The following is a 17,245-nucleotide window of genomic DNA, read 5'->3' as shown; positions in this document are numbered from 1 at the left end:
GAAAACTCATTTGTAGTCAGTAATGGATTATAAAATATAGATATTTTTGTATATGGAAAAAGCTGAATCTTGTTGTTTGCTGAAATCCAGGAGTTTCTGAGGACATCAAGACATGCGGCCCCTTATTTTAACTCAAGCTGTGTATATATTGTAAAAAAGGTATCACAGCAAAAGCATATTAAGAATGGTTGTTTCAACATTTAAATTAGTAGTTGCTAGATGTTTTTGAAATATCAAGCCTTGTACTTGAAATATTATTTCAGATGAATTGATGAAATGTATTCAACATTTGATGTGAATATGCAAATCATAATAACTATTAACATTATAAATGTTTGCATGTGAGACAACCATTTTAACTTGTAATTAATTTTTTTTTTAAATGACTGTCAGACTTTTCAGGTTTTTGAAAATGTTATACTTGTACCCATGTATATAAATTTTATAAAATTGCTATAAATAAAATACAATTATAAAAATATATATATTTTTTAAATTATAAAAATATATAAAATTCAGTTAAATATTTAAATTATATTTTAATAATCCTATATAAAATATTTTTGATACATATTTGTGTAATAAATTACAAAATACATTTAAAAATATTTTGTATTAATGTAATATTTATATTTTTGTGTAATAACATTTAATTTTGAAGTAAAAGTGAAATTAACTATAATACGAAGTATTGCCTAATGATTGTTACTTCCAAACCATCAGACTAAATAACTAGAACACAATCCCTGTGTCTGAAATCGCTCCCTACTCACTACATAGTGGACTATATAGTAAGGTTGCCATTTTGTAGTGCTGTGAAAATTATTATACCCGAAAGAGTGCACTCAAAGTATCCCACAATGCATCACGAAAAGTAGTGTACAACCGATGGTCACTAACCAAAGCAATATATCCCATCGTGCATTGCGGTTGTGCTGAAAGAAATCGACTCAAAAGCCTCAAGTTTGATTTAATAAAAGGCAGCGGCAAAGAAGAAAGTATTCAGCCTTGATTTAAAAGAACTGAAAGATCCAGCAGGTGCAGTGTACTTTGTTTGTTAATGTGGGAAATACGCTCAGTATAATATGGATTTATCACACAAATACATGCGTGTATTTATTTTGAAAACCCACCAGCCGACTGATCTGGCACGTTTTAATTGTGTGACGGTAATGACGTAAATAACGGTGTGACGAAGTAGTGTCCAAGATCTTCCCTCCTCCCCCATTTTATCAATGAGCTCACTATATAGTCCTCGATATATAGTAATTCCCTATATAGTGAGTAGGGAGTAGTAAACGAGTGAGTGAGTGATTTCGGACACGGGGAATTTCTTGGTTTTAATAAAGAATAAATCTTAATGTATTTGATATACAGTTTTTAGCTTCCTTATAAATAAGATTTATTGTACTGTTATCTCAGGTCATCACCAACTGGATCGAACCACCAAAAAGGGAGCGTAAAGCCAACTATGCTGTTGATGCCTACTTCAGAGAGGCCCTACGTGTCAGTGAGCCTAAAGCACCAAAGGTATTCTCTACCAGCTTTACTTCATTAACCACAACGAAGCATTAAAAAAAAACTACACAGTGGAGCAATAAAGAAACACTTCAAGTCTGTCCTTCCTACTTTCCCTACGTTCTCCTTCAGGCTCCTCGGCCTCCCAAACAGCCCAACGTTCAAGACTTCCAGTTCTTCCCACCTCGGCTTTTTGAGCTGCTCGAGAAGGAGATCTTGTACTACAGGAAAACTATTGGCTACAAGGTGCATCTTTATCCTTTCTCTCTGCGTGAATTATTTGTTCGGCTGCGGTTCTCGGATTGCTGCATGGTAAACTTGGGAACGCTGTGTCTGTAAAGAGGCAGTCATCTTTAGAAAGCCTGTGTTTTTAACTCTCATTATCAGGTGCCAAGGAATCCTGACCTACCCAATGCTGCTCAGGTGCAGAAGGAAGAGCAGGCGAAGATCGATGAAGCAGAACCTCTCAATGAGGAAGAGCTGGAGGAGAAGGAGAACCTCCTGTCGCAGGTAACCTTGTGCACTTGCTTAGTGTTCTCAGACTAGTGTAATGCGTTTTTCATAACCTGTTGAGCTAAGATTATTTTTAGCCTCAGTCACAACCGGCCGTACGTGCTCCTACGGCTGGTCTACGTGCAAGAAACGCACGGAGGGCGCGCGTGTGACGTGCTGATTTTCAAGCTGTAGACTGGCCGCAGACCAGCCGCAGAGATTCTTTGTCATGTCAAACAAACTCTATGGGCGCTTACGTTTTTTTTCAGGTTGCAAGACAAACTTGCGGCCAACGCACGTCTTTCTCCATGAACAAAAAAAACTAATTACTTTTTGAAAGTAGCGTGCCCAACACTGGGTATAAAGAATGATGTATTGCCGCTTTTCCACTACAAACGCGGCTGAGTCGGGCTGAGCCGTGCCGTGCTGAGTCGGGCTGAGCGGGGCTGTTGGAGTTGCATTTCGACTACAGTTGCGCTGAACCGTGCTGGCTGGAAGTGGGTGGACACATTGGGTGGAGTTGGCGAAAGTGGGTGGACGTCACGTGATGTCGTTAAGCAGCGCAAACAGTGACATCAGTGATCTTTTAAGCGGTAGTCTCACGACCCGAATAGTAAACAATAAACATGGAGTCGTTAGTGTTGCTGGTCTTGGTGCTGTGGCTTGTTGTCACCGACAACGCCAACAGATACTGGCAAGAGCGCATAGATGAGGCGAGGCGCATAAGGCTTCAGAAATTCTCGTAATTCTTCTTCTTCCGGGTTTACGGTGTTTACAGATCCCAGCGTGCTCGCGGGGCGTGTGTGGGCATGCGAGGACACTCCTCCTCACCAATCAGTGCACAGGGGAGTGTCTGCTCACGCCCCCAGCCTCACTCGGCTCGTTTTGGCTCGCTTCAGCCCCACTCCAAAACGGTGCGAGTTTTAGGGGCTAAGCAGGGCTGAAGTGAGCTGAGTCGTGCTGTTCTTTGGTAGTCGAAACGCGAGCCGTGTCGAGCTGAAGCGAGCTGAAGTGAGCTGAAAAAGGGTAGTGGAAAAGGGCCATAAGTGCATCCCTTTTGGAGCTACCTGTGGTCAAAAAAGCACTTTTTCTAAATGACACGAGTAATTTTGCTAAATATGACCCACATTGCCATACATTCACCAAAAATAACGTTATCACCAAATTTTTTTTTGCATGGTAAATAGAGCTATCACAGGGCTACAATAAACAACCAAGTTTATTTAGTCAAGCCTTTTGATATTGAAGATAAGTGTTAAATGTGATTTTTAGCTTGTGTACCCTGATTGTAAAACAACCCGTAATAAAGTTTCAGTAATGTTCAGTAGAACTCCATTTAAAAAGTTTTTTAAGCTGCTTTGGACACAAATCAGGTACCTGCAGATTAAGTCGTCTTACACTGGAAGCGATGTTTGCATACCTGATTTTTTCATTTCATTTCATCATTCATTTTGTTGTTTCTCCGTTTTACATCCATCAAGCACTGGTGAGACAGTCTAATTGCACTGGAAATAATGTACATACTTGATTCCATGATGTAAAACATGCCCCCATTCCACCAACAGTTAACCAAATACCTCCTATTTAATATTAGAAATGAGGCTGAAGGAGCATCACTACTTAACAGTGAGAAATACATGTGTTATTTACCAGCTGCGAGGTCTGTATCGTGAAATACAGTGACCGAGGTCTTGAAAGTACTGAGCGAGGCCCTCTGGGCCGAGGTCAGTATTCAAGGCCGAGGTCACGGTATTTCACCATACGGACCGACCTTAACTCTTTACCCCTTAATGACGACCCCGTGTATATCCCTTAATGACGACATATGGTGCCTTGTCTAAAACCTTGTCAAAACCTTGTCTTTAGACTTTTTTTTTCTTGTAAATATGTTCTCAGGGTGAACAGTATATACATATACAAGGGTGGCTGTAGCAACTGCTTTAAGGGGTTTAGTTAAGCTGGTAAATAATGTATATATTTTTTTCTTTACCAAATTCTAACAGAAAACGAGAGCTCCCGGAAGGGAAAACCGAGCCGAGCCGCCATTTTGAATCCTCATTCACGGCTGTAATGCAAATTGCTTCCTCCTCGGTATACAAGTGCACTTCCATGGCAGGAAAAAAACTACATTTTGCCGCCTATGTAGTCCCCTATTTATACAAATAGGAGTCATTCAGGATTCAGCCATGTTTTTACTCGGTGTTAGCAAATTACAGGTTTTTAGCTTTCTCCTGAAATGTTTTCTTTTATTTCTTCTTCCTCAGGGTAGTAAAACTCGCTTTCGCTGTGAAGACTGTCGTTATCGCTATCCATACTGTAAAATTAATGCTATTCTCCTGAGAAATGCTGGCAAACGTATAAGATTTTTGATAATCTTATAAAAAAAAAGATAAATGTTGACAAAAAAATGCTACTATGTTTTGTTGTTGTGAACGAGCGAGTCGCCAGAGGTCCGTAACTGGGGTCTGTACTGTAGAATACGGACCCGCTCGCCAGCCAATCAGAGTGCAGGATTTGGACTGTGGAAAAAAATACTGTATATTATGTGTAACGATGGTAATGGCAGTTTGATTTAAAATGGTATACGTAGATGAAATGGAATTACAATCAGGAGAAAAAGTACGTACACCCTCCTGCAATTACAGTGTGGTGGGATTTTAAGAGAGCTTGAAGCAATGTTGTGAAGAAGAGTGGGCGAAAATGATACGAGACTGTTCTCTGTCGGAACTTTATCATTTACATGAGGCCTTGGTCACGTTACAGCTTGCAATAGGTTTGCAAATACTTGACAATGAAAAATTGGTAGCATCGCCACCAGTCATGTCATGCGCGGTGAGTTGTTCTTTGTTGTGTCTCCACCTTGAGTGTCCAAAAATTTCAGTGCATACAGTGAAATTTTGTGATGTTTCCATCGGCAAACTAGGCGGCGAATACTGATAGGTTGGGGAATCTTCGTCAAGCTTCTTGATGTATTTGTCTCAAATCCATGTCCCCGATGCTTATGGGAGCCTCATCAACACAGTGGCTCGGCATGGCCTAACCTTTGCCAAGACTGAAAGTGTATTTACATTTGGGGATCCTTTGGAGTGCGTTGTGCGTGTGCTTCGGACCCAGTCGTTATGGGAAACACCTGATGTTGATTTGAGCACGATAAGGCAAGATCAGAGTAACAAAACGCAAACGAAACCAAAAGCAAAACAGAAAGCAGTGTATTTTAAACCAGAGTCATAAATATGGCTAGAAATACATGTGATGGTGATAATACTTCACAAAGCCTCTGTGAAAAGTGTCCTTATATGCTTGTGCTGATTACGCTCTAATCGGCATTGCCACCAAAACGCCTCATTTTCATCGATAACCCATCGCGAGCTGTAGTGTGACCATAGCTTTACGTTACATTAGACATTTAACAGACGCTTTTGTCTTATCCAGAGCGATGTCCAACAGGACCTTGACACATTTGCCCACAGCAGTAGGCAGCCTGGTGAGCAGTTGGGGGCTAGACGCCTTGCTGAAGGGCACTTCAGCCATTCTTGCTGGTCCAGGGAATCAATCCGCTGACCCTTTGGTCCCAAAGCTGCTTCTCTCACTTTATCCCCTTTTTCACCAAATCAGTTCCAGGGCTGGTTCGGGGCCAGTGCTTAGTTTGGAACCGGGTTTTCTGTTTCCACGGACGAAGAACTGGCTCTGGGCCAGAAAAACCGGTTCCAGGGTAGCACCAGCTCTTTGCTGGGCTAGAGGAAAGAACTGCTTACGTCAGCGGGGGGGGGGGAGTTGTTAAGGCCAACAATAGCAAGACTGCAAGAGGTTGCCATTTTTAAATAAGCGACGAGATATCATGGATGCAGTAAAGCAGCAGTCATCCATTATTGTTGTTGTTGCTGCTGCTGCTTCTTCTCCGTGTTGTTGTTGTTGCTTCGATGTTCGCACCAAGGTTTATGCAAACGCAGCGACGTAACTGACGTATACAGTGACGTAATGACGTGGTCCCCCTTAGCACCCCCAGCTATGGAAAAGCAAACTGGTTCTCAGCTGGTTCGCAAGTTGAACGAGTTGTGAACCAGCACTGGCCCCGAACCAGCCCTGGAACTGATTTGGTGGAAAAGGGGTATTTGAGGCCATGGCTTCCCCATTTACTTGAAGATATTATTGCTGAAGGTGTTTGTACATGTCGCTCGATTATAGGGTGTATATTTTCTTTCTCTCTCATGCCCACACACCTCAACCTACATAACCACATCTGTTTTTTTTTTTTTTTTTTGGGGGGTCACCTGAGGTTGGTTGGTCGTTTTATAGAAGTTGGTGAGGACCACACAATTAAATTGTGTTAAATGAAAATGTAGACTTGAAGGGGGGTGTACCCCCCCCCAAAAAAAATGACTGTATATAAGGATGAACTGTATGCAAGAAGCAGTTTAAAAATATCTATAAAGACAGTGCCTGTCAGGAATTGGTGTAGGATTTTGCAGCTGGATGTAATGGATTTCTAAAACCTCTGAATGTGTTAAGGCCAAAAAAAATATTACCTTTGTTTCGGGTTTCCCAACCGACCCATTGAAATGGAGCCGACTGTGCATGTCTAAATGCCAAAATATGAAAAAAAAAAATTTCTGTTTCGGGTTTCCCGACCAACCCTGAAATTAGCTGGCAAATCTAACTATTTTATCAGATTTTCTAAAACATATATGTACACCTTGACAAATAAAAAACGAAATGCTTATCAAACATTTCACCAAAGTTAGACTGGAATATCGCCGGTGCCATATTGAGGCTGTTCCAGCACACCAACCAATCGGTGTCCACGTTACATACGGGAAGTTGCTGTTGCTAGCGCGAGAAGATGGACGCCATGATGGATGCCGAGAATGTTGTTGTCAATATTTTACAAGATTCTTGCAAAGACGGAGGAGGATTGAACATATTTCATGTTTTGGATACCCGTAAAACATTTGAAGATATTAAATCTGACTTTGCGTGTTTGTCAACAACAAATCTGGAGATATCGATGTCAGAATCAGCTAAAGGGCCGTGGACAACTTTGGATAACACTGACCAAATGTACAGACAGCCACTCAAAAATGTGTTTGGTGTTTTTCAAGAATCTAAAAGGTTTAAAGTTGAAATGTATGATACAAAATGATTGTGAAGCAGCTGCTGAACCCCCAAACAAGATAGCACGAACCCATGTGTTTGATATCATGATGAAAGCTACATCCCATCGTGCCAATTATTCTCTGCCCAGCAAAAAAGTTGCCAGGTAAGGTGGTCTATTACTATGAATACTATACTATGAATTGGGAATACTATGAATTGGCTGCCGGGAAATCTCGATGGGTAATAAAAAATTTCTAAAACCTGGCCTTATTTTATCATCTCTCAAAAAAAAAAAAATCCCTACCTACCGCGCCAAACTCAAAACAGCATGAAACCCGAAACAAAGTATTAATTTTTTTTTTTGGCCTAATTTCCTTTATAATGTTATAATACAGTTCGTCTTTGAATAGGGCTTCACCATTTGGAACAAGCGAGATTTCAACCAGTTCATTAAGGCTAATGAGAAATGGGGAAGAGACGATATTGAGAACATCGCCCGTGAAGTGGAAGGCAAAACGCCTGAAGAAGTCATGGAATATTCAGGTAGCGTGTAACCCTTGTCTTCCACACTCTCAGATGGTGGCCATTATTTGCAGCGTTGTTTAGTTAAGATTAAGTGTGTGTGTGTTTGTGTGAGAAGCTGTGTTTTGGGAGCGCTGCAATGAGCTGCAGGATATTGAGAAGATCATGGCTCAGATTGAGAGAGGTGAAGCCAGGATTCAGAGGAGGATCAGCATCAAGAAAGCACTGGACTCAAAGGTAAGGGACTGGGCTGATGTGCTTTACCTTAGTAGATTTTAGTCTCCTTTTATGGATTTTGGTTCAAAGACTCCTCCCAAACACCCCCCCCCCCCCCCCCCCCCCCCCCCCCACACACACACACACACACACAAAGTTCAATATTTTAAATATTTTTATTCTCTAATGCTGATGTAAAAGAACTGATTCAGGTAAATTTAACAAAGAACCTTTTTTTTTTTATATGGCTGTGTTGGAAATTGTACAGGATTCAACACAATGCACATTTAAAGTGTGAATTGTACAGGGTGTCCAAAAAGTCGTGACCTAATGAGAGTATGTTGAGCAAAATTCGCAAAAATGTGAGACAGCGGCTGAGAAAATGTGTCGAGCCTAAGGGTAAATGCGTAAAGCATAAATACAAAAAAAGAACTCTATGGTGGATTTACTTTTATTGGTTCTATGTATGCTCTTTCAAAACTTGTGATCTCCATTGATGAAGAATGGAGATGAGAATGGATGCTTAACGCACTCTGTGACCATCTGTTTCGTATTTAGGTGAAACAGTAACATTCACATTTAATATGGGATATTTGTAATAAATATGGCACTTAAGTCATGCCATCATAATAGTCCTATTTTATTTGATCAAGCAAAGCTGTTCAGAAGTGAAGCCTTAATCACCAAGCCATCACAATTCCCATATTGTGATTCCGCACTTACATCCGAATACGGTATCTGAGAATTCCGTTCATGTTCTGCAAGGGTACTTCAAAAAGTTCTCGGTGTCACCCAGAAAACATCACAGGAGAAAGATTGTTCTTGCATTATTTTTCAACATGGTTCCCTTTAACTTCGTTGCGCTCGGTCCACCGAGGTTCAAGCTTCACTATCCCTTTGTGGAAGGTCACATCTTGAGCCTCTGGATACTCTTCAACAGCATGGATAATTTCGTTATCACCCTGAAAACAGCGACCATGCAAGTAGAATTTCCATTTGGGAAATGGATAGAAGTCGGACAGTGCCAGGTCGGGTGAGTAAGGTGCATGGGGCAACAGTTCAAAGCTACATTTGGCTGCTTCTGCCCCTGCCACCTGTGCTGTATGGACGGATGCATTGTCTTGGTGCAAGAGCACACCAGCTCGAAACTTTCCTCTCCTTTTTCTTCAGTTGCTTCTTTCAGTTGTTGCAATTCTGATGCATAGTCCCTATTAATTAGTTTGACCCTTTTGCAAGAAGTCCACTTCCTCAGTGTCCCAAAACACAGAAGCCATCACCTTGCCGGCAGATGCAACTTGGTTGAACTTTCTGGGAGGCAGAGAACCGGTGTGTTTCCATCGTTTCCTTTAATTCAGGATTAAAGTGGTGAACCCATGTCTCATCCTTGGTCACAAATCTCCTCAGGAATTTGGCTGGAGCAGCCTGAAAACGAGCCAAAAGCATCCTTGAAATTTCCAGTCTGCTAATCTTTTGATCTGGTGGCAACATTCTGGGTACCCGCCTTGCAGACATTTTGCTCATCCCCAAGATGTCGGTCAAAACAACATGAACTGAGCCAACACTGATGTCCGTGGTTTCCGATATGTGTTGGACAGTCACATGTCTATCATTCATGACCATGTGGTGGATGGCCTCCACTTGATCATCTGCTGGTTGGACACTGATTTTGGGCGTCCTGACTGTGGGTCATCTTTGGTTCTCTCCGCTTGAAATCAGCAACCCACTTCTTTCGGGTTGAAAAGTAAGGGGAGTCCTCACTAAGCGTGTTGACAATGTCTTCATGGATTTCCTTGGAGGTCATTCCCTTTTTTGATGCAGATACTTGATTAGAGCTCTGGCTTTTTTTTTTTTTGCTTATCCGGCCGTAGGGTACGCCAGATGAGGTTATGCGATCACGCGTCGTCCATTGTCGTCTTCCGTCCACAATTTACAAAAATCGCTACTACTCCTACAGGATTGATGGGATTTCGATCAAATTCGCACGTTTCCCAGGTGGGTGTGCATAAAAGTTGTCAAGATGGTGGCTAGGGTGCATCAGTTGCCCCCTAAAAATGAAACGTTCCTCCGATCATGATGCATTTTTGTTTTTATGCTCCTTTTGGTAAGAAAACGCAATTCAAAAGTTTAATAGTGGCACCAGGAGCTCAAAGTTATGGAAAAGGCTGCTATTTTGACTTTTATGACAAAATTTCGATCACTTTTCATGAAACATTATGGCACCTTATAGAGTATACCAAATATCTTAGATACACATTTTTAGTACATATTCTAAATATATTATCAAGCACAGTTTGAGTTTGAGCTGTTCATTGAATCATTGTTCAACTACTTTTAAACAATACAAATGTATTATGAATCACATTAATGCTTCTCAATCCCTTGCAAAGGTTCTTAACATGATCTCTGGCTCACAAGAAATCAATAAATGGAGTCCAACATTGTGATTCAAACCTTACGCGAAAACCTAAAATAAGCGTTTTTTTTTGGCAAAAAAATGAACCTCATGGTGCCACCATTAGACTTTTGAATACGGTCAAAAAATTTTACAGGATGTCTTTATCGGTGAAAAGGAACACCCAAACAAAAATGCATCAGATTTTATAAAAGTGAGCGCAACTGATGCACCCTAATGGTGGCACCATGTGTCATATTTTGCAATTTTATGGGTGTCCTGAAATTTTTGGATGACTCGTCACATTAAATGCTACTCTTCATAAACTGCTGGGACATTTTTCACTGAAACTCACCCCGAAGATTCTGACATGTACCAACAAAAATTGTTCACCAGGTGGCACCACCTACCATGAATGAGGCTACAGAGGGGTCATGTGCAATTTCACAAAAATCGCTGCTACTCCTACAGGATTGATCAGATTTTGGTCAAACTCGTATGGAACGTTCCTCATGTTGGTATGTGCAGTATAAAAGTTGGCAAGACGGTGGCACCACCTGTCTCATTCAACATTTTATGGGCGTTTTGAAAATTTTGGGTGACTTGTCATACCAAACACTACTGTTGGTAAACTGCTAGGATGTTTTCACTGAAACTCACCCAGAAGACTCTAAAGACATTATATATTCCAACAAGAGTTGCTTACCAGATGGCGCCACCTGCCATGGATGAGGCGACACAGGGGTCATGTGCAATTTCTCAAAAATCGCTGCTACTCCTACAGGACTGATCGGATTTCAAACTCCCACACAACAGTGGCTGGTATGAGCTATAGCCTCATTTAAGACTTTTTTTTTTTTTTTGTTTCCCTCTCACTTAGTAAATTTCAAAGCGTGTCACCTGCAAAGAAATGACACACACGTTTGAGTTATTGTAAGCAGTCATATAAGGCTTTAGAGCAGGGGTTTTCAAAGTGTGGGAGAGTCAGCCCCCCCCTCAGAGAGCAAATAAACAGAATCCCCCCCTTACAATTTTTGTTGTTGCTATAGACCCCTTTCACATGACGTCACCGCGCCGCGAGATTTTGTTAGGCGCCATATTGGAAGACCAAGTGCATGCACTCACAATATAAAACAAAGTACGAGCGAGAGTAAAGTGACACGATGGATGATAATTCGGGTTATGTGAGTACATTACCAGCTGCAGAAAGGGCACGGTATGTGGGGAAACTGGCTGTGATTGATGGGTTTGACCCATATAAGACTCGCGGCAAGGGAGAATGGAAACATAAGGAGGACCGGACACCAATTCTGCCATCTGTTTGCTACCCAGACATTGTAAACTATTTGTTGTTTACACCCAGTGCCTACACTCAGTGTTCGAACTATGCCGATATTTTCAGGGGGGTCCCTTTTTTCCCTTGGGGGGGTGCTTGCCTCGGAGCGCGGATCTCCAAACACATGAGAAGCCTATCTTACGCACATATCACGCGGACTCCACACCTCCACACACGCATCGCGTCTGAAGTCATAACTCATCAGGGGAAATCGTGTCCGCATTGGCATATTCAAAAAACAACCTCGCGCCAACAATGATACCACACGCAAGAAAAAAAAAAAAAAGTCAGGCTACTCAACAACCAACCTGGCAGCAGCGAGCAAGCCCCAAACCATCCTAAATTATTATTATTATTATTATTATTATTATTATTAAATTGTAGAAGTCTGGGAGGCTTGCTCCTCATACAGTTATCAACTTGGGGCCACTTTAGCATGTTTTAAATCTGAATTTCTTGCGTTTGCTTACCTCAAAGTGTCCGCAGATCATGCACAGACTTATCCATTATATCCACAGTTTTTTGCCAAGTCTCACACAGGTTTCTTTCAAGTCTACTGTTGGGCCAATAAATCATAAATAAAACAGCTCAGATTTGTTTGTTTAAGTCGTTTGCCACTCCACTTTATTCTCGTGGGTTCACATACCGCTGCTGTTATTTCCCCCAATCACGAGTTTGTTGGTCTTCCAAAATGGCGCAGGGTCTGTTTACTTCCGGTTTCGGGTGATGTCAGTGAAAGGGGTCTATACTTAATGTCCCATTCGTATTTAAAAAAAAAAATGGTTGTACACTTTTTTTTTTTCTTTTACACATTTTAAACATCTGTGCTTTTTGAAAACATCTTTTTTTACACATTTTAAACATCTGTGCTTTTTTTTTAAAACTTTTTTTGTACACATTTTAAACATCTGTGCTTTTTTAAAACATCTTTTTTTTTACACATTTTAAACATCTGTGCTTTTTTTAAAAACTTTTTTGTACACATTTTAAACATCTGTGCTTTTTTAAAACATCTTTTTTTGCACATTTAAAACATCTTTTTTTTTACACATTTTAAACATCTGTGCTTTTTTAAAACATCTTTTTTTACACATTTTAAACATCTGTGCTTTTTTAAAACATCTTTTTTTTGCACATTTAAAACATCTTTTTTTACACATTTTAAACATCTGTGCTTTTTTAAAACATCTTTTTTTTGCACATTTAAAACATCTTTTTTTACACATTTTAAACATCTGTGCTTTTTTAAAACATCATTTTTTTGCACATTTAAAACATCTTTTTTTACACATTTTAAACATCTGTGCTTTTTTAAAACATCTTTTTTTTGCATATTTAAAACATCTTTTTTTACACATTTTAAACATCTGTGCTTTTTTAAAACATTTTTTTTACACATTTTAAACATCTGTGCTTTTTTAAAACATTTTTTTTACACATTTTAAACATCCGTGCGCTTTTTTAAAACATTTTTTTTACACATTTTAAACATCTGTGCTTTTTTAAAACATTTTTTTTTACACATTTTAAACATCTGTGCTTTTTTAAAACATCTTTTTTTTGCACATTTTAAACATCTGTGCTTTTTTTAAAAACTTTTGTACACATTTTAAACATCTGTGCTTTTTTAAAACATCTTTTTTTGCACATTTAAAACATCTTTTTTTACACATTTTAAACATCTGTGCTTTTTTAAAACATCTTTTTTTTTACACATTTTAAACATCTGTGCTTTTTTAAAACATCTTTTTTTACACATTTTAAACATCTGTGCTTTTTTAAAACATCTTTTTTTGCACATTTAAAACATCTTTTTTTTACACATTTTAAACATCTGTGCTTTTTTAAAACATCTTTTTTTTGCACATTTAAAACATCTTTTTTTACACATTTTAAACATCTGTGCTTTTTTAAAACATCTTTTTTTTGCACATTTAAAACATCTTTTTTTTACACATTTTAAACATCTGTGCTTTTTTAAAACATCTTTTTTTTACACATTTTAAACATCTGTGCTTTTTTAAAACATCTTTTTTTTGCACATTTAAAACATCTTTTTTTACACATTTTAAACATCTGTGCTTTTTTAAAACATCTTTTTTTTTACACATTTTAAACATCTGTGCTTTTTTAAAACATCTTTTTTTACACATTTTAAACATCTGTGCTTTTTTAAAACCTCTTTTTTTGCACATTTAAAACATCTTTTTTTTTACACATTTTAAACATCTGTGCTTTTTTAAAACATTTTTTTTTGCACATTTAAAACATCTTTTTTTACACATTTTAAACATCTGTGCTTTTTTAAAACATCTTTTTTTTTGCACATTTAAAACATCTTTTTTTTTACACATTTTAAACATCTGTGCTTTTTTAAAACATCTTTTTTTACACATTTAAAACATCTTTTTTTACACATTTTAAACATCTGTGCTTTTTTAAAACATCTTTTTTTTTGCACATTTAAAACATCTTTTACACATTTTAAACATCTGTGCTTTTTTAAAACATTTTTTTTACACATTTTAAACATCTGTGCTTTTTTAAAACATTTTTTTTTACACATTTTAAACATCTGTGCGCTTTTTTAAAACATTTTTTTTACACATTTTAAACATCTGTGCTTTTTTAAAACATTTTTTTTTACACATTTTAAACATCTGTGCTTTTTTAAAACATCTTTTTTTGCACATTTTAAACATCTGTGCTTTTTTTAAAAACTTTTGTACACATTTTAAACATCTGTGCTTTTTTAAAACATCTTTTTTTGCACATTTAAAACATCTTTTTTTACACATTTTAAACATCTGTGCTTTTTTAAAACATCTTTTTTTTGCACATTTTAAACATCTGTGCTTTTTTTAAAAACTTTTGTACACATTTTAAACATCTGTGCTTTTTTAAAACATCTTTTTTTGCACATTTAAAACATCTTTTTTTACACATTTTAAACATCTGTGCTTTTTTAAAACATCTTTTTTTGCACATTTAAAACATTTTTTTTACACATTTTAAACATCTGTGCTTTTTTAAAACATCTTTTTTTTGCACATTTAAAACATCTTTTTTTTACACATTTTAAACATCTGTGCTTTTTTAAAACATCTTTTTTTTTACACATTTTAAACATCTGTGCTTTTTTAAAACATCTTTTTTTTGCACATTTAAAACATCTTTTTTTTACACATTTTAAACATCTGTGCTTTTTTAAAACATTTTTTTTTACACATTTTAAACATCTGTGCGCTTTTTTAAAACATTTTTTTTTACACATTTTAAACATCTGTGCGCTTTTTTAAAACATTTTTTTTACACATTTTAAACATCTGTGCGCTTTTTTAAAACATTTATTTTTTTACACATTTTAAACATCTGCTTTTTTAAAACATTTTTTTTTACACATTTTAAACATCTGTGCTTTTTTTTAAAACTTTTTTTTTTTACACATTTTAAACATCTGTGCTGCTTTTTTTTTTTTTTTTAAACATCTTGTTTTACACATTTTAAACATCTCATAGCATCGTTAGCTAGCACCTCTTGGCAGACAACACACTGTGGTAGTGGAGCATCTTCAGATCCAGTCCATGAAAATCCAAACTTTAAATAATCATGGTCATACTTCCTTCTTTTTTTGCTTGACCCAGACTCTGTCTCCTCACTCACTGTAGCTTTAGGTACTAAAAATCAATCCATGTTGTCTCTGGCAAAGGCTAGCTGAAGTTTGCTAAATGTCCGCAGTAGTAACTTATTTTGGTTTATTTTTCCTCACGTTACGGGCCCCCTGAAGAACTCTGGCGCCCCCTAGGGGAGGCACGCCCCACACTTGGAAAAGCCCTGCTTTAGAGTATATAGTTATGCCCCAAAATGGGAGTTGTACCCCTTGTTTCTGGGTGAGGCTGAGAACTTTTTGAAGCACCCTCATATACATAACACCTTCAGTCTAAAGTTCTGTTCATTAAAGAGTCAGCTTGTATTTATTTATTTATTTATTGCTTCCCCCTCCCAGATTGGCCGTTACAAGGCACCATTCCACCAGCTAAGGATTTCTTACGGGACCAACAAGGGGAAGAACTATACCGAGGAGGAGGACAGATTCCTCATCTGCATGCTGCACAAACTGGGCTTCGACAAGGAGAGTGTTTACGACGAGCTGCGCCAATGTATCCGCAACTCGCCTCAGTTCCGCTTCGACTGGTTCCTCAAGTCTCGCACAGCTATGGTGAGTGATGTCATCAGCATCAGCCAGGGGTACTCACTACATTCAATAAACATGCCACAGTGCCTCCAAAACTAATAATAACGTTAGTTTTAGTGTTACGTGTTTAAAATGGTGTGTGTTTTCAGGAGTTACAGAGGAGATGCAACACCCTGATTACTCTAATCGAACGTGAGAACATGGAGCTGGAAGAGCGGGAGAAGGCAGAGAAGAAGAAACGGGGTCCTCGCAATTCTTCCGTGAGTTTAATATTTTTAAATATATATATATATTTTTATGTACTTTTTTTTTTTTTGGACTGTACCTCAGGTGTACGTTTAATTTTACACTGTAATACTCAATGGAACGTATGTAGGTTGTACAGGATCTGAAAACTCTGGTGTTTCAGGCACAGAAACGTAAGCAGGATGGGACCCCAGACGGCCGCGGTCGGAAGAAGAAGCTGAAGTTGTGAATCTCACTTGAACCCCCACTGACGGATGAGGCGCTTTAGTTGAGCATTTGTGTTACGGGTCCCACTTATGTACTGTATCATCTTGCCTCACAGTAGCTCGTCCTTTTTAAAAAGGCGTAGTGTTGTAAAATAGATCAATCTTTTAGTTACGTCATAACCTACGGCTGTGCTGTTCTTTTTCTTTGTGGATTTTTTTTTTTTTAAATCCCTTTTGTATCTGTAATTTGTGAGCTATTGAAATAAATGTATTTATGCCTGTTGGTTATGTACTACATTCCACTTGCTTATCAGAATAAGTTTTGTTTTTCTTTTTCTTTAAAGAGTCGTCAGTATTGTATACATGCATACTTGCCCTGGAACATCCTTTGGAACAAGTCTGTCGAAATAATAAATTCCTTTGTTTTGTAAATCTGCTGATTTTTGTGATCTTTTGAAAGCGTAACTTGTGGCTTTGTCAAGGTTCATAATTAAAATATTTTCTTAGATGGCCGTGCACTGGAAAGTGTTTCTATCTCACAGCTCCAGGGTCGGTCATACACTGTTATTTAAGATAAATAAATGAAAATGTTTTATCGGTTCAGCTAACCATTATGTGACCACACCATGCTGGAATTGAAGCAATATTGATCTTGGGAATTGAATTGGTCATTCCTAAGAAAACAAACAAAAAAAAGGTTGTGTTGTAACCAAGAAATACATGATTATACAATTATTTCCTGTTAAATTGTGTTTTTACTCCATGATCAGGCTGATGTTATATGCATCCCTGTCAATGAGTTATTCCTTTCCGAACAATCCTATTATTTGCCTTGCAGGCAGTCAGACTTTCAGAGCTGCTGTTAGAGAAAATTAATCAACACACCTTGTCTAATCAGATTTGAGAATTCAGCAGCGCTGAGGGACAATCAAAATTAATTTCACTAAGGAGTCCAAGGATTGACCCCTGTGGTACAGTGGTACTTGAAAGTTTGTGAACCCTTTAGAATTTTCTATATTTCTGCATAA

At 38.1% G+C, this 17,245-nt stretch overlaps 1 protein-coding gene across 1 annotated transcript in view; it reads left to right on the top strand.

The window, feature by feature from the left end:
* smarca5 (SWI/SNF related, matrix associated, actin dependent regulator of chromatin, subfamily a, member 5) overlaps positions 1 to 16,649 on the top strand; it is a 54,804-nt gene extending 38,155 nt beyond the window's left edge. Inside the window, exons 17-24 of the mRNA XM_060926519.1 lie at positions 1,423 to 1,530; positions 1,651 to 1,764; positions 1,906 to 2,028; positions 7,515 to 7,647; positions 7,745 to 7,863; positions 15,577 to 15,789; positions 15,915 to 16,025; positions 16,175 to 16,649. Coding sequence (XP_060782502.1) covers positions 1,423 to 1,530; positions 1,651 to 1,764; positions 1,906 to 2,028; positions 7,515 to 7,647; positions 7,745 to 7,863; positions 15,577 to 15,789; positions 15,915 to 16,025; positions 16,175 to 16,240 — 987 coding nt within the window. The 3' untranslated portion in view covers positions 16,241 to 16,649. The remainder of the gene's footprint in view (positions 1 to 1,422; positions 1,531 to 1,650; positions 1,765 to 1,905; positions 2,029 to 7,514; positions 7,648 to 7,744; positions 7,864 to 15,576; positions 15,790 to 15,914; positions 16,026 to 16,174) is intronic.
* Positions 16,650 to 17,245: the final 596 nt, after the last annotated feature.

The sequence above is a fragment of the Neoarius graeffei genome, chromosome 7 (genome assembly GCF_027579695.1).
Source record: "Neoarius graeffei isolate fNeoGra1 chromosome 7, fNeoGra1.pri, whole genome shotgun sequence".
NCBI lineage: Eukaryota > Metazoa > Chordata > Actinopteri > Siluriformes > Ariidae > Neoarius > Neoarius graeffei.
This window is presented reverse-complemented; position numbering and strand designations above follow the sequence as displayed.